We start from the raw sequence: 26,161 nt of genomic DNA, 5'->3' as shown, positions 1-26,161 counted from the left end.
CCACAAATTCAATGAGTATTATTTCTTTGAGTTGACAGAACAGACTGAGAACTAGCTGGTACCACAGCCGGAAACTGACTACTTGAGTACTGAAAGGGAAAATGTGGGTGGAGGGAGAGAGAGAAGTACTTCTAAACTGATTAAACTCCAGTGACTAGCCTAGCCCAACAAATCTGTGACCCAGATAAAGAGAACAGGATTGACCCCTGGATGACAAGATCTGAAATGTGACAAAACAAATGATGAATATCCTTGAAAACACAGACTTACTCCTACAATTTATAGCATATGTGGGAAGAAATAACATGAATAAAGAGAAATCTGTTAAGATCAAGGATGTTTGCAGGGACCTGGAAAGAGAAACAAAGACTAGGGTGCTCATGTAATCTCATAAATCCTTTTCTGTGCCTAGCATTCTTCCCTCTATCTCCACTAAAGGAGGTCAGATTGAGCCTGTGGATTCTGACTGGAAGGGGTACAAAGAGGCTCTGGCTTTGTGTGCTGGGAATCGGTGCGGCTCTGCTAGAGTCTCTCCTCCTACCTCTGAAATCCAGACCAAGATATTGCAGACAGTTAGTAATTTGTGGAGGTCTGTCCTCTGTGCTGTGGAATGCCAAAGGAGTTCCACCAGAGCAACAGTTGTGTGAAGTGTCCCTGGCAGCATATGGCTTTTGCAAGAAGTCATAGGGAGCTAGGTGTGTGTGGGTAAGATGGTAGTGCAGCAGCAAGGAATCTTAGTTCTGATCTCAGGAACAGTGCTGGTTTAGGCACCTGAACCACTAACCATTTTTGCTTTGATGGGACAAAGCTGGTCTGCACAAAGGAAGAATAAAGATTCTGATTCTCTACATAGAATAGGTCTTGCAAGGAGAATGAGGGCTCTGAGTATGTAAAAAAAAAAAAGATACACAATACTGGAAATCAACCAACACATGACAATGTGAAAACACTCATGACATTATGAGTCTGGATTAGATGGTCTCCAGTGAAGCAGAAGGAATGTTGGTACCAATGTGCTGGTCTGAAAATTAATTCATCAGACTTTCAAATGCACAGGAGGGGGGGAAAGATCTTTATCCTAACTCAAATACATGCTTGCATCTAGCATACAGAGTAAAGCTGAAGATGGAGTTATTCTGAAAGAGCAAGATGGAGAATGGGAGGAACATTTAATGTACGAAAGCAAGGAGTGTGGAAATGAAGCAAAAAGAACAAGACATGATAGTAATGATGGAGTTTACAACCAAGTGGGCATAACTGAAAGCTGGTGGGATGATTCCATATGTGTGAATGAATATACCTGCATGCTATTTATATAGGAGAGGTAGAAATACTTCAATGCATTTGAAATTTGTACATATAGAACAGCCACTTCAGATGACATACATCCTAGGACAATTCAGGGATTAGCAAAGGAACTTAATGTACCACTGACAATCACTTCTGAAGACAGAAAGTGGTAATGTGTGGCACAAAGAAGACATCAAAGGATATTTTATTAGCACACACAAGCAGCAGTGAGGATTTCAGAAGTGCCACACTGCGCGATAATGAAACGATATGCTCGTTTGTTGCAAAAGCCAGAGCTCTCACTTCTCAGTGAGCATGCTGAAGTAGTTTTAAAAGGAGCCTTGATTAGAAGAGTGGAAGTTGTCAACAGAAACAGCAGTAGTTTGAGAGTGGGCTAAGCACAATCCGGGATGGGCTGGGAGACATGTGGACCTGAAAATAGATTTTATTTTTCTAAAGATCAGCAATAACATAGAATATGTTTTGTCTATTTCCCTTTTTAATCAGGACACATTCGCCCACACTGTTGTGTTTCTATCATTATTACCTCTCAAGCACTCAAGGTAAGAACTGCTCTTCAGGACATAGAACGATGTCCTTTTAATGTTTAGTGTCCTGGATTTGTAACACATCGGGGAGGAACACAAGAGGAGGATGTCACTTTAATCAGAACATGACAACCATTGGAACATGGGAAAGCAGGGCTGCAAACAATCAGCACAAGAAGATGGAATATTGTAAGAGAAACTGAGTGAGCACCTTGCTTAAAGAGCATTTTGCAGTAGATGTCAAATGTGAAGTCCCCAAGGTAACCTGTACTGAACTCTTAGCTGTATGACTCATCCTGCTTTGCACACTTTACCTCTGTTCACCCCCAATGGGTGGGCAGCTTCATTAAGTGACAGATTATTCCTTTTTGTTGCCTTAAATTAAAACTAAAAATCTCTCTCTCTTTTGCACACACACAGACAGACAGACACACACCCCTACCTCCCCGGCACCAACACTACCTCGTTTTAGGAAGTACAAGGTTTCCATTACCCCTATATCTTTTTTGGAGGGTACACAAAAATATATTTGTAAAAACTGCAGATGATACCAAGATGCAAGTTTCTGATCCAGGTTAGAAGTTCTCCAGAATCTGGGGATGTTCAGAACCGCTAATCTGGTTACAGAGTAGCGGCCGTGTTAGTCTGTATCCGCAAAAAGAAAAGGAGGACTTGTGGCACCTTAGAGACTAACCAATTTATTTGAGCATAAGCTTTCGTGGGCTACAGCCCACTTCATCCACTGCATGCATCCGATGAAGTGAGCTGTAGCTCACGAAAGCTTATGCTCAAATTAATTTGGTGCCACAAGTACTCCTGTTCTTTAATCTGGTTACCACATTCATTCTGTGATTAAATGTAATACTATGCCTAACAAAAGCTATTGTGCAGAGACAGCAATTTGGAATGAAACGGTTTAACCCCAATTTTCACATGAACACTCAGTTAATAGAAAATGCCCTTTTTATCCTTTTGGAAAGGTGAACTCTGTGCATTAAATGTCCATTTTTAAAAATCTCTATAATATTATATATAAAAAAGGCAAAGATGACAAGACAAGATTTTCAAAAAGTGACTTAATGATTTTGGGTGCTCAGCTTCCCACTGAAAATTAGGCCCCTTTAAGCTTTGTTGCCCCTTTTCGACCCGAACCGCTAGTCAAATTTCGAGACTTTGAGGATGTTCCACTTGGAAGTAGAAATTGATGGAGTTTGGCATTTTCTTTGTACATTCCTTGTAAATAAACAGGATTACATCAAAGTCCTGCTTCTCCAAACACAGGAGAAACCAAGAACAAAAGAAGCCATTTCTTAGTTTATACCCGCAAACCTCTTTAGCTAGCACTAGACCCAAAAACACACACTAGTTTTTTCTGAGGTCACACTGCTCACAGGCTACTGCTTGGCTTTCTTGCCTCTGCCTCTCCCTCTCTTCTCAGTTTCTGTGCATTCTACCTTCGCACACACACACACGCAAACACAAAACTCAGAAAAAGCCTTCTATACCTTCAGTCCAAAACTCCTGGATGTGTTCACAACTATTCTACCTTAGGTAGGGGCTTGTGATAAATGTATCTTTACAGTTATGTTAACTGAAGGATGAGTTCAAATCCATCAATCTCAGCAAGTTTTTAACTCAACCCATTTCAAGGTTTCACCCAGCTCATAACAAGTTTCTCAAGATGGGAATCTAAAAATGACTGAAAATCTTTCATAGAAATGTAGGGCTGGAAGGGACACAGAGAGGTCATCTAGTCCTTCCCCCCATGCTGAGGCAGGACCGAGTAAACTTAGACCAGTGCTGACTGGTATTTGTACAACTTGTTCTTGAAAACGTCCAATGACAGATTCCAGAACCTCCCTTGGAAGCCTAGTCCAGTGTTTAACTACCTTATAGTAAGAAAGTTTTTCCTAATATATAATCTAAATCTCCTTTGCTGCAGATTAAGCCCATTACTACCTGTCCTGCCTTCAGTGGACATGGAAAACAATTGATCACCATCCTCTTTATAACTGTCTTTAACATATTTGAAGATAGTTCTCAGGCTTCTTTTCTCAAGACTGAACATGGCCAGTTTTTTTAACCTTTTCCCATAGATCAGGTTTTCTAAACCTGTTACCCATTTTTGTTTCTCTCTTTTTGACTCTCTGCAATTTGTCCACATCTTCCCTAAAGTGTGGTGTCCAGAACTGGACACAGTACTTCAGCTGAGGCTTCATTAGTGCTGAGTAGACCAGGACAATTATCACCAGTGTCTTGCATTCAACACTTCTGCTAATAGACCCCCAAATGATATTAGCCTTTTTTGCAACTTCATCACTATTGTTGACTCATTCTCAATTTGTGATCCGCTATAACCCCAAAATCCTTTACAACAGTACTACCACTTAGCCAGTATCCCCATTTTGTAGCTGTGCATTCGATTTTTCCTTCCTAAGTGTACTACTTTGCACTTGTCTTTATTGGATTTCATCTTGTTGATTTCAGACCAAATCTCCAGTTTACCAAGGTCATTTTGAATTCTCATCCTGTCTTCCAAAGTGCCTGCAGCTTGGTGTGATCCACACATTTTATAAGTATACTTTCCATTCCACTACCCAAGGGCTGAGGAAAAGCTGACAGATATGGAGAAGCACATGGTTTGGACAGAGACATCCCATAGGAGAAGATCTATTAATAGGGATTCTCAATGTCCTAGTAAAGAGGAGAGGATAGAAGTTGGTAAAGTACAGGTAGCAGATGAAGAAAAACAGTCAAATGAAAAAGAAAGTCCTACTATTCAGTTACATCACAGAATGGCAGACAGCTACAAAGTGACAAATTTTATAAATACTTGTATACAAATGCTAGAAGTCTGAATGCTAAAATGGATGAACTTGAGAGCCTGAGATTAAATGAGGATACTGATATAATAGGCACCACAGAAAGTTGGTGGAATGATGATAATCAATGGCACATGGTAAGACTAGGGTACAAAATATATAGGAATGACAGAGTAGGTCATGCTGGTGTGGGAGTAGCACTATATCTGAAAGAAAGCATAGAGTCAAATGAACTAAAAATCTTAAATGAATCAAACAGTACCATAGAATCTCTGTGGATAGAAATTCCATGCTTGACTAATAAGCATATAGCAGTAGGCATATACTACTGACTACTCGACCAGGATGGTGATGGTGACTGGATGCAGAGATAAAGTTTCTTGACACCATTAATGACTGCTTCTTGGAGCAGATAGTCCTGGAACCCATAAGGGGAGAGGTTTCAGAGTAGCAGCCATGTTAGTCTGTATCCGCAAAAAGAAAGGGAGTACTTGTGGCACCTTAGAGACTAACAAATTTATTCAAGCATAAGCTTTCATGAGCTACAGCTCACTCACGAAAGCTTATGCTCAAATAAATTTGTTAGTCTCTAAGGTGCCACAAGTACTCCTTTTCTTTATAAGGGGAGAGGCAATTCTTGATTTAGTCCTAAGTGGAGCACAGGACCTGATCCAGAAGGTGAATATAGCTGTACCGCTCAATAATAGCATCAGTAATATAAGTAAATTTAACATCCTTGTAGGAGGGGGAATAACAAAGAAGCCCACCACAGTAGCATTTAACTTCAGAAAGGGGAACTACACAAAAATGAGGAAGCTCATTAAATGGAAATTAAAAGGTACAGTCACAAAAGTGAAATGCCTGCAAGCTGTATGGAAACTTTATAAAAACACCATAATAAAGGATCAAATTAAATGTATACACAAAATAGAGAACATAGTACGAGGACTAAAAAAGTGTCACCATGGCTAAACAGATTTAAAGAAAAGTAAAATTGGAAGTCATGTCCTACTGAGGAAAACAGAAAGAAGTATAAACTCTGGCACGTCAAATGTTGGGTTGGCAGGCCAAAAAAAAAAAAAAAAAATTTGAAGAGCAACTCGCAAAAGACTCAAAAATGAACAGAAAAAAAATTGTAAGTACATCAGAAGCAGGAAACCTGCCAAACAACGAGTGGGGTCACTGGACAATTGAGATGCTAAAGGAGCACTCAAGGGAGATAAGGCCGTTGCAGAGAAGCTAAATGAATTCTTTGCATTGGTCTTCACTGCAGAGGAGTAGAGGGAGATTCCCACACCTGAGCCATTCTTTTTAGGTGAAAAATCTGAGGAACTGTCCCAGATTAAGGTGTCATTAGCGGTGGTTTTTGAACAAATTAATAAATTACACAGTAATAAATCACCCGGACCAGATGGTATTCACCCAAGAGTTCTGAAGGAATTAAAATATGATATTGCAGAACTGTGGTATGTAACCTATCACTTAAGTCAGCTTCTGTACCATATGGCTGGAGGATAGCTAATGTGACACCAACTTTTTTAAAAGGCTCCAGAGGTGATCCTGGCAATTACAGGCCAGTAAGCCTAACTTCAAGACCAGCAAATTGGCTGAAAACTGTAGTAAAGAACAGAATTTAGACACATAGATGAACACTTTGTTGGGAAAGAGTCAACACGGCTTTTGCAAGGGCAAATCATGCCTCACCAATCTATGAGAATTCTTTGAGGGAGTCAAACAAACATGTGGACAAGGATGATCCAGTGCATATAGTGTACTTGGACTTTCAGACAGCCTCTCACAAGGTCCCTCATCAAAGGCACTTAAGCAAAGTAAACAATCATGGGATAAGGGGGAAGGTCTTCTCTTGAATCAGTAACTGGTAAAAGAAAAGAAACCGATTAGAAATAAATGGTCGGTTTTCCCAGGGGAGAGAGGTAAATAGTGGTGTCTCCCAGAGATCTGTACTGCGACCAGTCCTCTTTAACATATTCATAAATGACCTGGAAAAAGGGGTAAACAGTGAGGTGGCAAAATCTGCAGATGACACAAAATTACACAAGATGCTTAAATCCAAAGCAGACTGCAAGGAGTTACAAAGGGATCTTAGAAAACTGGGTGACTGGACAATGAAATGGCAGATGAAATTCAATGTTGATAAATGCAAAGTTGTGCATATTGAAAAACATAATCCCAACCAAACATACAAAATGATGGGGTCTAATTTAGCTGTTACCACTGAGATTCTGGAGTCATTGTGGACAGTTCTCTGAAAACATCCACTCAATGTGCAGCAGCAGTCAAAAAAGCTAATAATGTTGGGAACCATTAGGAAAGGGATAGATAATAAAACAGTAAATATCATAATGCCATCATATAAATCCTCAGTACGCCTACACCTTGAATATTGCATGCAGTTCTGGTTGCCCTGTCTCAAAAAAGATATATTGGAATTGGACAAGATACAGAGAAGGGCGACAAAAATGATTAAGGGTATAGAACAGCTTCCGTATGAGAAGAGATTAAAAAAGACTGGGACTTTTCAGCTTGAAAAAGAGATGACTAAAAGATAATATGATAGAGATCTATAGAATCGTGAACAGTGTGGAGAAAATGAATAAAGAAGTGCTATTTACTCCTTCACATAACAGAAAACTCCGGGTCACCCAATGAAATTAATAGGCAGCAAGTTTAAAAACAAACATAAGAAAATACTTCTTCACACAACATACAGTCAACCTGTGGAACTTGTTGCCAGAGGATGTTGTGAAGACCAAAAGTCCTAATAGTCATTATCATTAAATCCCTGATGCAAGGAGAGTGAACTCTAGGATCTATCACTTATTATGACACAGAATCTGTTTGGAGAGTGAAACTGAATATTCATGCTGTAGCTCACGAAAGCTTATGCTCAAATAAATTGGTTAGTCTCTAAGGTGCCACAAGTACTCCTTTTCTTTTTGTGAATATTCATGGCAATTCAAATTGATTCAGGAGTAGACTTTGCAGTCACCTTCAACCACTCCCAGAGTTGAAGTTACCTGACACAGCTCTGCTGAGCCCAGGAGGCATTCTGAACTGCACGGGCCATTTCACCACAGAAACAGCTTACAAAGACAAAACCCATGCATTCAGAGTGTACGTGGCCAAAGGACCACAGACCAACAGCTTTCTCAGCTGCAGCGTGACAGTCATGATGAGCCTAAGGAGAAAGGTGGAAGAACTCAAGGGAATATTTTGCGATATTGGTCTTTTGAAAGGAGATCCAGTACAAATAACCTTAAGAGACAGTGTTGAACCATAAAGTGTACATACGCTTGGCAGGATTCCTATCCCATTACTTTATAAAGTGGAAACTGAGTTACAAAGAATGAGAAAAATCTCTGAACTAACACAATGGTGTGCCCCAGTGCTACCACATCCAAAGACAAATGGGAAAATATGAATCTGTGGATCTTAAAAGACTTAATTACGCAATTGTGAAAGAAAAATATCTGCTCCCAACACTGGATGACCTTCTCACCTAAGCGAAAGGGACCGCAGTGTTCTCCAAGCTGACTGCCTCCAACAGATTGTCAAACTCCTTTTGCCAAAGAAAGTGCTAAACGGACTACATTTAAATTGCACTCTTTGGGAGACTTTGCTTTCAAAGATTACCTTTTGGGATTACTGGTGCAGCTGACATTTTCCAAAGAAAGATGGCAGAAGTGGTAACAAATACAAATGGAGTTGTAATTTTCATGGATGATATTTTGATCTATGGGTCTTTGATGGAAGAACCCAACAAAACTGTCAAGGAAGTTCTAAGCCTAATCAGTCAGTCTGGACTGAAGCTCAACAAAGAAAATAGCATGTTCTGCCTACCCTAAACTGAGTTTTTGGGACAGACAAAGAAAGATGGAATCAGTCCTAGCTTTAGAAAGTAAAAGCAATTAGAGAACTGAATGCACCAGCTAATGTACCAGAACAGACACACACAGTGGGGATGGTAAATTACTTTGGTTGATACCTACGAGACTTTTCTACAATGATAAACCCCCTGAATGCACTATTGAAGGGCAACACAGCTTAGTTATGGGGGCTAACTCAAGAAATTGCTTTCAAAAAAGGTAAAAGGAATTATTTCAACTGCTCCAGTTCCCAAGTACTGTGATGTAAACAAGCCCACCATGGTCAGTGCAGATGTAAGCAGCTACAACAGTAGTGGGTCTCAACCCCAAGCTGGTCATTCCATCAGCAGATTCGGTCATGGCAAGCCCTAGTTTGCAAAGGATTTAGTTTTGCTGTGCACAGCATGATCTTGCATATACGGTGCATGCAAAGCCATGATGGAGGACAACATTTTGCTCAACAAAATGGTGTCCTCTGCACAGCGTGACCTCACACATATCATACATAGGAGGTCATGCTGTGAAGAGGACACCAGTGGTGTTCTCCATGCTGTTTAGGGTCCTGGGAGAAAATAATTCATTAAAATGGGGACACGACGACAAAAAGTTTGGGAACCGCTGAGCTATGACCTAGATGGTGTATTGTTGCAATAACATGGCTCTGAATGAAAATCAATTGCATTTTGCTCTCACCCACAGACAGAAGCATAAAAAATAGACACACAGATTGAAAAGGAGTGCCTGGCAAGCCTATCAGCATGCGAGAACTTGTACAGGTCTCTGTGAGGATCGGATTAATTTACACTGATAATAAATCGCTTATAACCCTCATCAACAGAAAGCACCTGGATCAAGCACTCCCACTGCGACGTCAACGTCTATTGATAAGGCTAATGCAATTGCTAAATATGTTCCTGGGAAAAATCTGGTAGTAGCAGACACTCTGTCACTGAGCCCAGAATCACACTCAGCTACCTGTGAGCTTGAAGACGACGTAAAGTTGTAAGTGGATGCTGTGGACACATACAGATGCGTGTCAGGAAAAGAAAAAAAGACTACACTGGCTACAAAACACAACTTCAACAGGCATACATCTTCAAGAATTTCTAAGTTACATTAGATGTGGCTGGCCCAAGTATCTAAAAGACACTAAGGAAGTGACAAGAGAGTACTTTGCAATATGTGACAATTAAGTGACAGACACCTTCAGACATTTGGATGATCCTTCCATGATTGAACTGACAGCAAAATCTAACCCTACCTGCGGAAATAAATATTGCTCCTGCTTAAAGCAAGCATGGGTTATTTAGCATCTAATATGGTGATGTTATTGAAAGCAGACAGTACTATTAGTGGAGACAAGCACAAATTAGAATTCCAAAATATCTGATTTTTTGAAAGGGGGAGTGTTGAAATACGAGCCAAATCTGCATTAGAATGTTGAGAGTCAGGCTGATCTCTAGATGTGAGTGATTGATTTCACAGCATCAAATACAGATACAATATCTGTAATAAAAAAAATTAGAATGAAAGTAATTAGAAAAGTTTTCTGACGTGGAGTAGTTCCAAAAAATATCCAAGTACAGAAATAATGGCAGCTGACTTTGTCTGAAACTCTGTTTAAAAGAAATGTTAAACTTAAAATTTTCCAGTGCCCTAAAGTCAGACATCTTTTCAAAGGGAGAGGCAGCGGGTAGCTTTCACAAGGGTTCCAGAAAGGCTTTTAAATCTTGCTCTTCAGATTTTCCACTCTCTTCTTCCCATTGTATTTCTCCTTTGATATAAACTCTTCAAACAGCGAGTGCCCCGCACTCACTCTTTGCAGTGACAGCATGCCAAGCCCATTGCATAAAATGTTGTGACACTTTAGTCCAGGGAGAGGTGGCTTCTAGTCTGTTGGACTGTGTGTGGAATGTTATTTACCAACAGAGATGGCAATATTGAAGGCTCAGAGCTTTCAGGCTGACTTCCCCAAAATAGTCTGCAGTTTTTAGGGCAAGAGGCATCTGTTTTCTGAAAGACAACTGGAGCTGATTTTAACCTGAGTTCTCTTTTAGAAAGAAGTGGCTTTATTTGTGTGTACTGCATAGGACACTTCCCTTAAATACAACTACCACCACAAGGAATATGCTGCAGTTCAGAAGTAACCCAGATGTCCACTGGACAATGTTCAAACTGAAGTGAGAGTTGAAAAGGAGATGGGATTCTCCCTATCTCTTCTCAAGATACTGCTAAATCATTCCTGGTAAAGCCAAGAGAATGTATATTCTTGACTCCTAAAATCACTTTGGAAGAGCCCATATTACGCCTTTGGAATTCAGCAAGAGGGAGATTTTCAAAGGCATAATAAGGAGTTACGCGCCCACCTTCCAGGCAATGTCAATGAATACCTTGCAGTCCTTTGTGCTTTTGGAGGCTGCCCCACAAATGAATTAGCCTTATTATTAATTTGCATCTCAGTAGCACCCACAAGGTCCGTATGCATTGGAAAACAGACAGATTTTCAGAGCTCACTAGGGGATTTAGACTCATAACAGCCACTAAAATTCATGGGAGTGGTCTTTCAATGAGACTTGTGCTTCTAATTCAGAGCCACTTTTGAAATTCCAACCCTGTGTCTCTAAATCTCCTAGTCAGATTTGAAAATCTCCATAGTCCTTGTCCCAAAAAGTTTAGAATCTAAGATGACAAGTAACATATAAAGGATGAGGGATTCGGTCACAATGTGCATAACTGTATAGAAATGTCAATTAAATAAATATAAGTAAATCTGCTAATTGCACCAGAGTGTCACACTCAATTATTTACCCTGGGGAATGTTCAGATAACATTATGTTAGATGTGGGTATATATGGCTGCCCCAAGTCTAATAGCCTCAAGTTAATTAACTAACAGTGCTATTTCACCTGACCTCCAGAAGCCTTGTGAAAAAAGAGTCACATTTTGCCTACTTCTAAATTCCGATATATGGTTAATTACATCATTTGAATGGGCTTAATTTCCTGTTCTTGCCCGATAGATGCTTTGCTGAATATGGACGACAACCGAGATCTGTCACTGTGTATAATAATTTCAGCTGACAAAAACAAAACTGCCAGGTCATGAAAGTAGAACTCTCCTCCAACTGAATTAGAATGCCTGAAAAGAACATCATGCACACCTGCCGCACTGCACATAACTATGAAACTATAATGCCTTTGCTCTGTGAGTACTGTGTCTTCAAATCAATGTGAGCAGATGTAATGACACCCTCATTGGGTCATAAGTGGAGACTGAACCCAGGATCTCTAAGTTCACAGTTACCGTTTGCTCCATCACTTGAACTAAAGGTAGGGTTGCCACTTCGCTGATATTTGGCCGGCCAGACTGGGGTTTTTTTACGTATTTGCCAATTGCCAGAAAAATAATTTAATCTGCTGGGGTTTGTTTTTATTTTACGTGGGTCTAAAGATTTGCATCATCATGTACACTAGGATATCTAATGTTAAAAGTTTCTGTGCTCAGCTAAAATTGCTGCAGTGTTTCCACTTCCACAGTTTAAGTGATAACAGATCAAAACTGTTGAAAATACAGCAGGTGTCTTCCTACCAACAAACAAATGCACCATGCATGCGTGAGAGAGAGAGAGAGAGAGAGAGAGAGAGTTTGAGTCATGCAAGAGGGAGGAGACATGCAAAGCATATTAAATAATGGAAGATCAGGGTGATGGTGCAGGTGATCCTGCTACATCTTACCTAGGGAGGTGGTGGAATCTCCTTCCTTTTAAGGTCAGGCTTGACAAAGCCCTGGCTGGGATGATTTAGTTGGGAATTAGGTCCTGCTTTGAGCAGGGGTTTGGACTAGATGACCTCCTGGAGGTCGCTTCCAACCCTGATATTCACACCCCCGGAAAAAAAGCTCACATCAGAAACTGCACATTCAATGACAACTGGCTAAATGAAATAGACTACAAAGACGGGCTGGCAAAATGTGCTGATAAAACAAATGCCCATTTGTTATCAATGAGGTTATCAATCTTATCTATATGTATTATCTCTGTAGATACTATAAGTGGCTGATGAAGGGGGGGAGTTGTGGAGTTGTCTTATGGTTGGGGTTGCAGCAGGCTTGCCTTGTGCTGGGGGGGTGCCTTTTTTGCATTTCAAATGTGGTAACCCTTGGTAAAGGACTAAGACTGTCTGCTAGGAGAAGTAGCAGGTCGCTTATTTCTGTGGATTAGCCACAGAGGGAAATGACATAACACACGCAGCCATTGTGTTACACAGGAAGAGCCACCATTTTGAATCTTAGAGATTCTGCTACCTGTTAAAAGAGAAACAGACTGTGCTCTATCTTACAGGAACTTTACTTTTATTCCTTCTCATTGTGTTCCTTAATCTCCTTCTCATTGTTGCGCTTCGTGTGCAGAGAAATTTAACGCTTACGGTGGGAAAACTTTCATCCTTAAACTGTGCTAATCAACAATACAATATTTTCATGGGCAAATATATATATTTGAAAGCAGGCTATATCTCCACAGAGATTTCTGTCATCTTTGACTAGGGCTTGCTTTGTGTCATGCATAGAATGGTTAGTCAGGTGTGAGGGCCTCTCTGCCTATTCAGGGCATTCTTAAGTAGGTGATGACTAAACCATACATATATGAATGCATTGATCCTTAAGTACATTGAACACTCCACAGGACTGAGCTCCAATGGATCAAACATACAGACCTGTCTATATGTTCATTGTTCATGTCTCCATACTGATGTTTTCTATAATCTATCCAATCCCCTGTTCCTATTGCATATCTGGAAGGCCTGTGGACTGTTGAGTATCCCCAACTAATGCTACACTGTAAAGCATTTCTGGTTTATAATAAAATATATTATTCAAAATGTGGATTTCCCTGATGAATACATCACCTGACCACTTCTCACCCTTCTGTTACCAGAGCTTTACTCCATGCAGAATAGACTAGCCAAGAAATTAACTCTGTATGCTGGCATACATGCAAGTCCCTTCTAAATGTTTCAGCACCATGCTGGAAGTTTGAGTGACCCTCTGTCCGAGGAGTTGAAAGACCATTTTGTGTTTGGGGTTCAAGACGACAGCACAGCATGCATAGGCGACCTGTGGAGAAGTAACTGAATAATGGAGATGAAAACAGAGTTATTCCTTATTCATACTTACTTGAATAATTCTGAAGTTTGTTCACAAGGAAGTTGAAAGAGTGTAGCTCTTTGGGTAGATAAAAATCTAAGGGCGATTGCAGAAGTAGTTCAGAGACAGGCAGGGCAATATTAATCAACTACAGAGTAAATGGGCTCAATAACAGGAAGTTCTACTATTTCCGGCAAGTTCTGAAGTGAGTGACAGGAGTAACAGGCTTCATCTATCAAAACCTCAATTACTCCCAGGCTTGCTTCATGTCAGCTTTATGCCTTTTGTGTCAGAGGATTTGTTTGTTTCCCAGTAAACTTGTCAGCTTCTGTAACAGCAATTTGATGACAGATACATTCTCCAAAGCACTCCAGCTGAGGGACTAACAGCAAACCCTGCTATAACAAGAGCTGATGCTAACACGCCAGAGGATTCCCTGAGGGAATCCTTTGGAAAGCCAGAGCTAAGTTTGTATGTATCAATGACCTGTGGAGAGAAAGATGCCCTTAATAGAACAGTGTAGTTAAAACACAACACCTCAAAGCCTGGAAATTCAGTTACACTGGAAGACATTTTCAAAGGCACAAAGGAAAGATAAGCATCCACTCCCATTGACTTGCAAAAGGATAAGGGGGGAATGTTTATCCCCTCAACCCTGCCCTGCTCTGTCCCTCTCTCATGCAGATCACCTTAAAGGCCTCTGTAGGCTGGAGGTGTGGGGGGGTAGGGGAGGAAGGAACACTGCTGCTGAGGTGGCTATGTGCCCTTTCCACGCAGAAGAGGGGATCTACATACAGAGCTCCCCTCCATCTGTGGGTTTCCAAGGCACAATCAGGTTCTTAGCTTTGTCATTTTCTATATGCCTGCTGTCAATCACAGCCTGTGTTACACAGGAGGTCCAACATCATGATTATAATGGTTCCTTCTGGCCTATGAATCACTGGAGGGAATACTCTGAGGAATCTGATCCCAGAATCTTAATCCTATTTAGATATAGATACATATGCCTCCTTCTCTGTGCACCTTAGCTCAGGGTCTCCGTTCCAAGCCCACATGCCAGCACAGAGAGGGGTTGAAGTAGTAGGGACTCTCCCTGGCCAGGCTGTCTTTGGGCCTCCCTGTGTGAAAGGATAAAGTCCCAGGCTGAATTATTTTTCCTGGGGATTCTCTGCAAAGATAGAGGGGAAGACAATATACACCCAGAGGGGCCCCCACCCCCGCACCTTCCCACAGCAAGAGAGAAAATAAAAAAGCCTCTGTAGGAGCCAAGAAGGATGGGAACGTGCCAGTCCTCCATTTGTACAGAAGGGGTGAGATCTGTGCTTAGTAAGTTCCCTCCATCTACTGAGCTCGGGGACACAATCTGGGCCATAGTTTTGTGACATTAATAAGATGGTTACCATCCATCACTACCTTTGTACCCTATGTACTACAAATATTATAATGTGTTTATTTTTTGTGCTCAGTTCACTGAAGATATGAAAGATACATAATGGTCTCACAGCTGATGTTCATGAGTAGGACTGGTGGGCATTTGGAAATTTAATGAGATCAAAATTTGTCTTTGGAAGCCAAATATATCACAAAAGGACGAAAAGATGTCAAATGGTAGCACATAGAAAGAGCAGTTAGACCAACAGGAAATATCATTAAGGAAACTCAAGAAGAATTTGTCTTAGAAATATGCGGCCAAAAGCAAGGTTTATGTTTCTTTTCAAAGAGAGTATAGGAAGACCTCCATTCAGTCAATGTCTCACTGCTTAAAAGGTTTGGGTCTAAGCTGGATCTCATTTAAGTCAATAGGAATTTAGTTCAGTAGGACCAGGACTGGACACTTAATTAGGAAAATACTCAAATGTCTGCAGCAAATGGCTTCAGAGGTATCTACCGGAATAAATCCAATAGGACTGCTGTCAAAAGGGCTCTGTTTCTATTCAACAGCCTGAAATAGTCAAGTCCTAAAGTTTCTGTCAAATGAAAGGTCTTGATTGTCCTCTCACTTATACCAGCATAAGACAGAGGTTATGTCCTTAACAATCCAGGACTTCATGATGTAAAATCAGCATAGTTTTTGGACTTCAATAGAACTTTGCTTATTTAGGCCATCTGAAGTCCTGGTCCCTATGGATTTACATCAGTGTTCAAATAATAAATCCTGATTATCCTTTTACTAAGATTATTTGAACACCAGGGCCCAATCCAATAAAGTATTTAAGCAAATGAATAGTCCCATTGCGTAAGGTTAAGCACCTGCTTAAGAGCTTTGCTGGATAGTGAATTTCCCCCAGTACTTTAGAATAAATGGAGATCAGTGTGCTTTGATATCACACTAAATATTATTTTACTATATTTTCAGTGCAGGCCAGTTTCAGTATCTACATTTTCTTGATTTTCATCATGGGCGTACTCCTGTTCTCATGGAGGTTAACAATGGACAAACTCCCACTGATTTCAACAGAAGCAGGCCCTACCTTTGTATATACAAAAGAAATAGAACACCACACAATAAATTAAATTCACTGATGAGGTAAAATGGTCATGGCCATTACACACATTTATAATTCATTCATATAACTTAATTCACACAGGACTGAAAGAGAGTGTAGTAGGAATTGGGTGTCAGTAATAGGTTGACCAGAAAAGGAGGTATGCAGGTTGTACATGGATGCAGCTTGCACCAGTGAGGCATTCAGCGGGTGGGCAACTCAAGTGCTTAGATAGTAAGGGTGGGAAGGTCAGTATTTCACAAAAACAACCAACAGAAGAACATATAATAAAGCAGTTCCTGCCACTTTACTTTACACGCTTCTGATGTCTACATCTGACCCTCCAGCAGTATAAATTAGGGCTGCACAGCTGGAGCCAGATTTGTCCATTTGGTCCAAGTTCAAACTAATAATGCCTCAAGTTTCCCCATGTATAAAAATCAATCAATAAATAACCACATCCCTTTGCAAAGTGTTTTGAGCCCCCCTACATGAAACACACTGTTTAGGCTTCCTGAAATATAATTTTCACAAGATAATCCCTGCGTGTAATTCCATAGTCTAAAAAATTGAAAACCTGAAAAAACACTGTTCCCTCCTAGGATTTTTCTTGGGTTTTTTTGCAGGCTAGTCCTGTATTTTGTCACCTGCCAAGATGAAGATCATCCCTGGGATTTTCAGATGTGAAAAGATTAGCATTATAGAAACTAGCCAATGGAAGGAACATTCATGAGCCATCCCCTGTAGTCATTAAACTAGCTTGCTGAATACATCAATTTACTAAACATGCAAATGCAAATGTTTAAAAATAAATCAAGCCACATCATTTCTGTTCTACCACATTAAATTCAAGACTATTTAATTAAAACAGATATTCAGTTTCAATGTGCCTGGTACAGAATGTGCTAAAGTACAATGAGAGCCACTTGCAGAAGGAAGTGTTGAAGGAACAGATATGTTAAGATTACATGTGCACTACACCAAACAAAATATATACAGAAATACAGCAGAGCTCTTTCAGATAAGTATCTGCTCAAAAAAGCTCCAAATGGAAAGATACAAGGAAAAAAACACAGCAAAAACTAACCTATAACCAGGAATCCAACTGACGCAATGCCTGGGTTTGCAGACCACCTGAAACAACAGCTCTAAACTGTGTGATTGCTCCTGGCCATCTCAATGTAGCATTAAGTCAGATGCCCAATGAAAATCACTTAAAATGTTAACATTGTTGCTAAAGCATGTAAAAAGGAAAGGAATGAGAGGAAAATTTACATGATCTACTCTGAGTCTATGTCTACACTACAGCTTTTGTCAGCATAATTTATGTTGCTCCAGGGTGTGAATCACTCACCCCCCTGAGCAACATAAGTGATACTGACATAAGTGCCAGTGTGATGGGTTGTACCACTGAGCCCACCTACTCCACCATTCTGGGCTCCCTTACAGTGGCCTGCTGAGCCAGGCCCTCAAGCCTCCTCCAGCACACACAGGTAGAGACACACCCAGCTGCAGAAAGACACAGACACTGAAATCACCACTGCATGGGAAGGCTTCAGCTAAGGACTTGCCCCCTCTGGAGTGTAAAACTGTACAACATAAGCTCGTTGAACTCGCTCCCTCCCTCAACGTGGAGGAAGATATGCACAGCTTTTTGCCGGCCCCCCCTTTATGAATTCCACAAACTGGTTTTATAGAAAACAAAAACAAGTTTATTAATGACAAAAGATAGATTTTAAGTGAATGTAAGGGATAGCAAAACCGGTCAAAGCACATTACCGAGCAAATGAAACAAACACGCAAGCTAAGCTTAATATACCAAAGAAACCGGTTACAAGTAGTAATTTCTCACCCTAAATGTTGCAGAGGTTCTTGAAGGCAAGCTGCTCTTGTTTGCAGTTTAAGACTCCAGGTATTTTTTTCACAGGCCAGACACCTTCCCAGTCTGGGCTCAGCTCTTCTCTCCTGCTCAGTCTTTGTTTCCTAGATGTTTCCAGTAGTCATCCTGGGCAGGGATTCAGTGAAGAACGACCCCTCATTTTGTCACTCCCCTGCCTTAAATAAGTTTTACATATGGCAGGAATCCTTTGTTTTCCAGGGTGGTTCCTCCCCCTTTCAGTGGAAAAATACTGGTATTCTATCATGGAGTCCAATACTAGGTGGCATGATCACATGACCCTGAAGTGTCAAAGCAGCCCTGAGTCAAAGGCTGTCTGTAGCATCCCAGGAAGGTGGAGATTTGCATCTTCAAAGACCTATTGTTCTCCCTAATGGTCTATTGACTTGTTTCCAGGTAGCCAGCCAGATTGATTGCATTTTGTCTGGTGGGCATTCCCCAGGTGCAAACACTTTTGTAGTACAGATGTATAGTCAATATTCCTAACTTTAGATACATGCATACAAATAGGATAATCATATTCAGCAGATCATAACCTTTTCAATGATCTCCCATGCCTTATCTTGCATAAAACCCATCTTAGTTATGCCGTACTCATATCATAACAATATCTCTATGAAAAGCTTCTCCTTCCAACATAGCTTCTGCCGTTCATGGGGGCTGAAGTAGTTAAACTGATGGGAGAGCTTTCTCCCGTCGGATTAGAGTAGGTACCTTGGAAAGCTTACAATGCAGCTGCACTGCTGTAAACTCGCTAGTGTAGCTATGCCCTGAATAACATCTTATTATGGCATCAGGAGTGGGTGACACTGCTTACATTTTTACCCCAATCAAGGGTGAACCAAGTCCAAGGAGCTTAGTAGGTGTCAAGGAATTTATAACAGCAAAGAATAGGGCTCATCATTTCCTGAATAACCTCCTTCAGATGATCCAGAGTGAAGAGATGGCTGTGGCTGCCAATAAACACAGGTACCGAACATTCAACAATGCAAACCTCTTGTGCTCGCTCCAACTCTCTACAACAGAGAAGTCCCAGTTCTGAGTCAGAAATTGCAATGCCTTACTAATGCCAACAACCCTTATTCATGTGAGTAGTTGTATTATACATTTCAGTGGAGCTATTCCTGGGAAGATGTGATTTACTTCACATGAGTGAAACTTTTCAGGACCTGGCCCTTAATGTGGCAGAATAAAGACTCCAGCTATTCAAATCTGAATGTGAGATTTAGGCATCTCGGGGTGAGGGGGAAGGGAGGGGAAGACGACAGGTACTATACTAGAGAAAATAAAGTACACCTCAGATCCTCCATATCTTTTGGCACAGAACAATCTCAAACCAAGATCTATTGACACAGTGCAGCCAAGAGGACATGAGCACCATCATTGCCAGGAGGCGCTGGAGATGGATTGGCCATGTGCTTTCGATGGAAACTGATTCCATCACCAGAGTAGGAATAAGAGGGACAGCTGAAGATAAGGGAAAACGAGGCCACCCGAAAACAACATGGAGAAGAGCTGAGGAAGCCGAGCTGAAAAACCTGGGGCACAGCTGGGGAAACCATTGAAAGACCTGCCAGAAACAGACAGGAGTGGAGGAGTTTCATCACTGTCCCAAATCCCAGAGGCATAATGAGAACATGATGATGACGATGACGACTACTTCTTGTTGTTTTTTTAAAAAGACCCCACAATTCATCACCCTTTCCCCTTGTGCTTTTCTTTTCCTCTCCAATACACAGGAGGGAGACACCTCTAGAGCAGCCTAAAATCCAACACTAAACACACACTGCAGGCTTTACGCAATTATTGATTTTGCTATTCAAGTAGAAAAAGAGTAGTTACCATAGCAACTCTAATACCACATGGTGTGTACAATATCACTGGATCTAAAATACCAACCCCCCCCTTTTTTTTTAAAGGCATAGACATTCATTCTCAAACTGCTGGCCCATGAAGAGGATTTTACTTTAGCTTTGCATGGGCGTAGGTGACCAGACAAGACACAAGACGTGGGAGAGTCAGGATCCTTGTTTGTGGCTGCTTCAAAATACGTCGCTTTCCTGATATTACTTTTCCGTATAAGGAAATGTTATAGTTGCCTCAGAAATGTGGTGCTGCAGTCAGCATAATAGCCAGTGGAAAGGGGAGAACAGTCCACAAGATGCTATCCCTGGCTCACACTGAGAGAATCCTGATATAGAGGTTCCATGCTTTACCCTCTATGGGATCCATGCCAAACTACACATGCATCATTCCCAAAAATGGCTGAGAAAGGGGGCTCTCCATTGTTCTCAGTTTTACTGTCTTGCTGAGGTTCCTCTCATTGTGACTGAAGAACTTAGACTTTTAAACTATTTGTCCACTGCAGGGTACACTTGAATGAGAGTCACCAGAATTCTGCAAAGGAGAAGACCCTGGTTCACCAAAACTTTGCTTATATATACACAACAAGTTAAAACTGGTACAAGTGAGAGATGAATCAGGCTCAATGTTCATTGTATTTCTCCCTGACATTTTGTAAGCTTTATAAAAATGAGGGTGTAAACAAACCATAACATATGGATTTTTCTAAAAAATGACATCACATTATAAAAATAACCACTCCTTCTCGCCCCCCCCCCCCCCAAATAAACTACTCTGGATGTTCATTGTACTTAAATTGTACCTTAACAGCATGGGCCAAATCCTCAGTGTAAATCAGTGTAGCTCCTCTTACCTCAGTCAATCTTTGCTGGCTACACCATCTGAGGATCTGGCCCCATCTCAGAGAATGCCAGGAAAAGGAAATTGCTTACAAAAACGTGAGATGGTACATCAGCATTTTGAGACATGTAGGGGACCTCTCAGTAAAATCAAAGGCATTTCACATTCTGGTTTGCATACTGAAGCATTCCACAGTCCATGTCATAGCAGACAAGCCAGCATGTGATATGGCTTTATCTTCACTCAGAGGCCTGCCACATGGCAAAATATGCTGCAGGCCGGACTGAAAAATGTTGTAATACATACTGATAAGTAGTATCACTGAGCTACAGTCTATGCAGTTCATGACTAACTGTCACACATGGCCAATAGGAGAAAATGTTAGTGAAGTTTATTATATTTTCCATACTCAAACAACACTAAACCAGTCTGGCTGAAATGTACACTTTTTTTAAAAATCAATATTTGAGCAGAGAATAAAGATGGAAAATTGCACTCCAAAAAGGTATTCATTTAACAAAAATAAAAACTGAAAAATTGTTGGAGAGATGTGGCGTTAGAAATGGAAGTTGCAATTCAACCTTATAGCTAGTTTGCTCTGCCTGTAGTCACAATAATATTAGATAGAAAAAGAAGGCAAGTGTGTGCACGCACACACACACACACACACACACACTACGAACTAGATTCTTCTGACTGAACCCAACTCCACTTGTAGAGTCATACAGGCTACCTGCATGTCTTGCTCCGCTAAGGGGTGTGGAGCTCTGAGCTAGCAAGATCTCTACAAAGTGGGTTGGGCTAGCCAGAGCAATTAGGGTCAGGCCAGCCGGGTAACACGTTTATTCAGTGCAACTACTCTGTGAGAGCTTTCACTCGGAAGGCACTTACGGAGTCCTGGCTGGACGTTAAAGTTGCCCTATCTGTCCAGGTTGAATCCCCTCTAATGGAGCCATAGATTTGTTACACCTTCTGGCACAGTTGTTACTCATTTGGGCAATTCTGGCTCTGTGTTTGGAGACATGAGCAAGGAGATCAGAGTCTACAGAAGAAGTTGGTTTTAATGATGCCTTTGGAGATGGAGAGGGAAAACACAACAGGCAAGAGAACAACTCCTTTTCTAAGTATGAGGAGTGGCATGAAAGAAGACATGAGGGCAAGCATAGGGAAAGGAAATGAAGGGGCATCCTGAGACAGGGTTGGATGAAATGAAAGCAGAGAATTAGGCTGGGGCCAAGTTATATCGTGCCTTGAACTGGAGGAGCTGGATGTGTTAAAAAGCAGAAAAGCAATGAAGGAATTTGAGGAGAGGAGTGAAATGCTTGCAGCAGTAGAAGTGGGTGTAGATATGTTTTGAATAGATTGAAATGAGACGAGGAAAGCAGCAAGGAGGCCAAAGAGGTTATCGCAGCCAAGATGAGAGACTGCCAAGATGTGGACAAGGATTTTATAGCAGTGATGATGGGGAGGAAAGGGTAGGTTTTGGTGACATTAAAGAAGAAGATACAATGGCATTTAGTAAGATCCTAGTTATGGAGGTGGAGGAGTAAAAAATGACAGCAAGCATTGTAACCCTAGGTGACTGGGAGGATAATGAAGTGACAGACAAGGGGCGGAATGGAGAGGGATTATAAGGTAAAATGCAAAGCTCAAATGTTTCCATCCATCCAAGAAGCCAAAGGAGTTACAACAGGAATAGGTTTAGTCCACTAGGTTTGAAATAGTGAGAGACTGTCTAGGAGAGGATAGCAGAGTGAGCTGGAGATGCAAGGAAAGACATGGGAGAAGTCAGGTGTATAGAGAGAATCATCACAGAGGTGGTAACTGAAACATAACATAGCAATATAGATAGTAGGGCAATGGATTCTCTAGAAGTTCTTAAGATGGACAGATATTATGGATGAATAGACTGTTCAATATTTCCTATATGCTCATGTTGATAAGCTGTTTGACTCCTGAAGTTTCAGAGATCCATCATATAATGCTGTTAGTATGCAAATATTATGTTCAGGAAATAAATGGTTACGAAGCCTATGTTAATGGAGACATGCAGATGAGAGAGAAAAAAAATACATGGAGAGATGGACAGAGATACAAATTAAAAATTTTAACATATTTAGTAGACACACACTGATCTGCCAAGATACAGCTGAAAGATATAGGTCTCTATTTCTAATAGCGATTGCTGTTTTCTAATAAAGTTCAAAATTGAAATATATGCTCCAAGGGAATTTTTTTCCTACAAAGATATACTTTCCCCAATAATTTTATGCTCATTTTCCGCCCTCAGGCTGTTGAACAAATATACAGGTGCCTCTTCATAATTCACTTGGTTGGCAAAGTTGAAAATTTCTGGCAGCTGGTAAATATTTTCTGTAGAATAGTATCCTCCTTTCTGGGGTTTTTCAATCAGGTTTTTTTAGCTGGTTGGTTTTCGGGGATGGGGGGGGGTTGTTTCCAGGGGTGTGTGTGGTTGTCTTATTTTATTTTGTTGCTAAAAGTAGGACAATGGGGAATGTTTTTTAGGACAATGGGGAAACTTGTTAGCTGCCTAATATGTGCAGTTACAATTTGTGTGTTTTAAACTATTCTCTTACGCTATTTTGGCTTTGCTGCACTGTTTGGGCCCAATTCTACAAATCCTTACTCATGCAAACGGTGCTTATTCACACAATTAGTCTCATCGATTTCATTGGCTCCAGTAATGTAAGGAAAGGTTTTTGGAATTGTGCCCCACATACAGGAAACCAGTGGCTGCTATAAGACACGACTTTGTGTCTCAGATTGTAAGCTCTGGTCACAGTTTAAGCAGAGGTGGAGAAAACTGGTTTGAAATCCATACCTTTGATTTCTGTTCATGAACATATGCTCCTTCTAAGCGGTACTAGCATGATTCAAAATAAAACATCAATGACAGTTTATTTTTTTTAATAGCACACTCTATTTATCCGATATCAATTGCCTACAGCAACGAAAATTTCAGGTTATTAACAGTACTTTCCGCTTCCCATCCCGCAAATGACCTCTCAATTTCCATTGATTTCAATGGGAGCTGAAGGTTGCACAGCATTCACAGGATCAGGCCCCAGAATGGTATCAAGAGAGAAATAGTTTTCTGTCTCCTCCTCAAATCGAGATGCTTTGATATGAATAATCAAACTTTCAGCATCAGCTTCTGGATCTACACAGAGAAACAAGTAGCAGCTGAAAAATTCTTTAGGAATAAATATGAGCAGCAAGGAGCTCAGTGCAAAAGGCTACTTTATTATCTCAATCAGAACCCAACCTGCTGTTGGCTAGTATCATGGAAACAGAGCTGTGTCGGATAGATATCTATTTACTAGACCGCTGTCATAAAACTGATGCAGGTGACTGTGTAGGGAGAATATAAACCTTCTGTCTGGCAATCTGATCACTGTATTGTTTATGGCAGGAAAGCTGTAGCAAAGAATTTTTATTTTTGACTTCACTGATAAATAAAGGCCAAGTGCAATAAAAACCGTGGGCATACCATACAAAAGGCCATATCAGCTATGGAAAATCTTTTTGTTCAGAGTGCCCAAGGCCTTAGTCAGGCTTCCAAAGCGCAGAATCCAGACAGAATCCAGATTATTCATTTACCTATTCACACTCCAGAATAACCTCCCCCTGGATGTGGAGGGAGAGGAGAGTAACTAGAGTCTGCTGGTCTTTGTTGTAAAAATGGAAGACAACGAAGGAAGAATCATGTCCCGTCTATAATGTACCAACCTATAAATTAGTCACTACAGGCCAAGTCTCTTTAGGATATGTGCACTACAATCTTTTAATTGGACTAATTTATGAGCGTGTTTCATGGTCCAGTGTATCAATTAGTCATAAGTTAAAGCAGTGGTGCTCAAAGTTTTGTACTGGTGACCCCTTTCCACAGCAAGCCGCTGAGTGTGACCCCCCCTTATAAATTAAAACCAGTTTTTTATATATTTAACACCATTATAAATATTGGAAGCAAGGCGCCGTTTGGGGTGGAGGCTGACAGCTCGTGACTCCCCGTGACCCCCTGAGGGGTCCTGACCCCCAGTTTGAGAACCCCTGAGTTAAAGGGTTTGTTCTTTTCGAGTCAGGAAAAACTCAGCTCCCACATCTCGGCTTTGGGCTCCAGGCACAAATGGCAGGAAAGGAAATGTTTTCTCTCTACTTGTTAGCGCATAATATTCCTTTCACATGTCACTGAAGCAGACTTCACCCAATTCCTCAGCCTGCTGGCAAAATAGTAACCTGTGGGCCTCTTGTAGTAATTCAGAGAGTTAGAATAAGGGGTGCAAAGAGTTAAAATGCAAAACTCTAAGCTATTGTAGACCTACTGTGGATCACTCCAGTGTAAAAGAGATCAGAATTTAGCCCCAACTACCTACCCTTGGGATGCTACATGGTAATGGGATACAGAGCCTTTCATCCTGACTGATACCAGTCAATCCCAGGCACAGGCACAAAATTTCCAAAGTGCCGGGGATGCTCAACCCCGGGCACTGTCCCAGGCCCCATCCCTGCTCCTCCTCTTCCTGCCCCCGCTCCACCCCCTGCCCTGAGTGTACCATGTCCTTGCTCCTCCCCCCTCCCTCCCAGCCTCTTGTACGCCATGAAACTACTGTTTGTAGCAGGTGGGAGGCATGGGGACAGAGGGAGGGAAGGGGGGGCACTGATCTACGGGGCTTGCTGGTGAGTGGGAGGCACTGGGTCGGTGCGGGAGGGAGCTGATAAGAGGGCTGCTGGTGGCCCGTGGGTGCTTCAGCCCCAGAGCACCCATGGAGTCAGCTTCTATGATCCCAGGTCTAACAGTAAAATTATGGTTGTTAACAGCATATGTTAAAAAGACCGCTGCCAAGTAATTTAGGGCCCCAGATCTAGGCTCTGTTTAGAAAAAACAGCTAAAAATATTCATCCATAGTCGATAAAGATCAAACACAACCATGATTGTTTCCCTTTTAACTCCTTTTTTGCCCGATGTTTCATACTAGTGGGCAGCAGTGTCCCACCCACATTTTCAGACCATAGGGGCACATACCTCTGACATGGAGGACAGAAATACACCTTCACATAAAGCCATTAGCCTTTTTTCCCCCCAATGATCTGGGAGAAGATAAAAAATCTTTGTTGATAAAGTTAGCAGACATGAAAAAAAAGTGGTGATAATTAGGAATGGTCAGTTCTACAGAGTGATCTCTGGTACAGGTGAGTGTGACACTGCACCCCGTATTTACCATAGTGATAGGATTATGATATGTTTTGTACAAATTTATGCCTTGTGAGGTGTCATTTTAAAAGTCTTAATCTGTTGAACATTAATATCCTGTTAAGTTATACGTGCTATCATTGTATATGAACTTAAGAAGTTTTGCTATGTATG

General features: G+C 41.1%; 1 protein-coding gene across 1 annotated transcript in view; it reads left to right on the top strand.

Moving 5' to 3' along the window:
* LOC140906014 (uncharacterized) overlaps positions 1 to 11,627 on the top strand; it is a 68,596-nt gene extending 56,969 nt beyond the window's left edge. Inside the window, exons 3-5 of the mRNA XM_073329509.2 lie at positions 1,106 to 1,247; positions 9,386 to 9,549; positions 11,567 to 11,627. Of these exons, the coding sequence (XP_073185610.2) occupies positions 1,106 to 1,247; positions 9,386 to 9,549; positions 11,567 to 11,627 (367 nt within the window). The remainder of the gene's footprint in view (positions 1 to 1,105; positions 1,248 to 9,385; positions 9,550 to 11,566) is intronic.
* Positions 11,628 to 26,161: the final 14,534 nt, after the last annotated feature.

Source organism: Lepidochelys kempii, chromosome 2 (genome assembly GCF_965140285.1).
Source record: "Lepidochelys kempii isolate rLepKem1 chromosome 2, rLepKem1.hap1, whole genome shotgun sequence".
NCBI classification, from domain to species: domain Eukaryota; kingdom Metazoa; phylum Chordata; order Testudines; family Cheloniidae; genus Lepidochelys; species Lepidochelys kempii.
The sequence above is the reverse complement of the archived record's forward strand: the minus strand, read 5'-3'. Positions and strand labels throughout refer to the sequence as shown.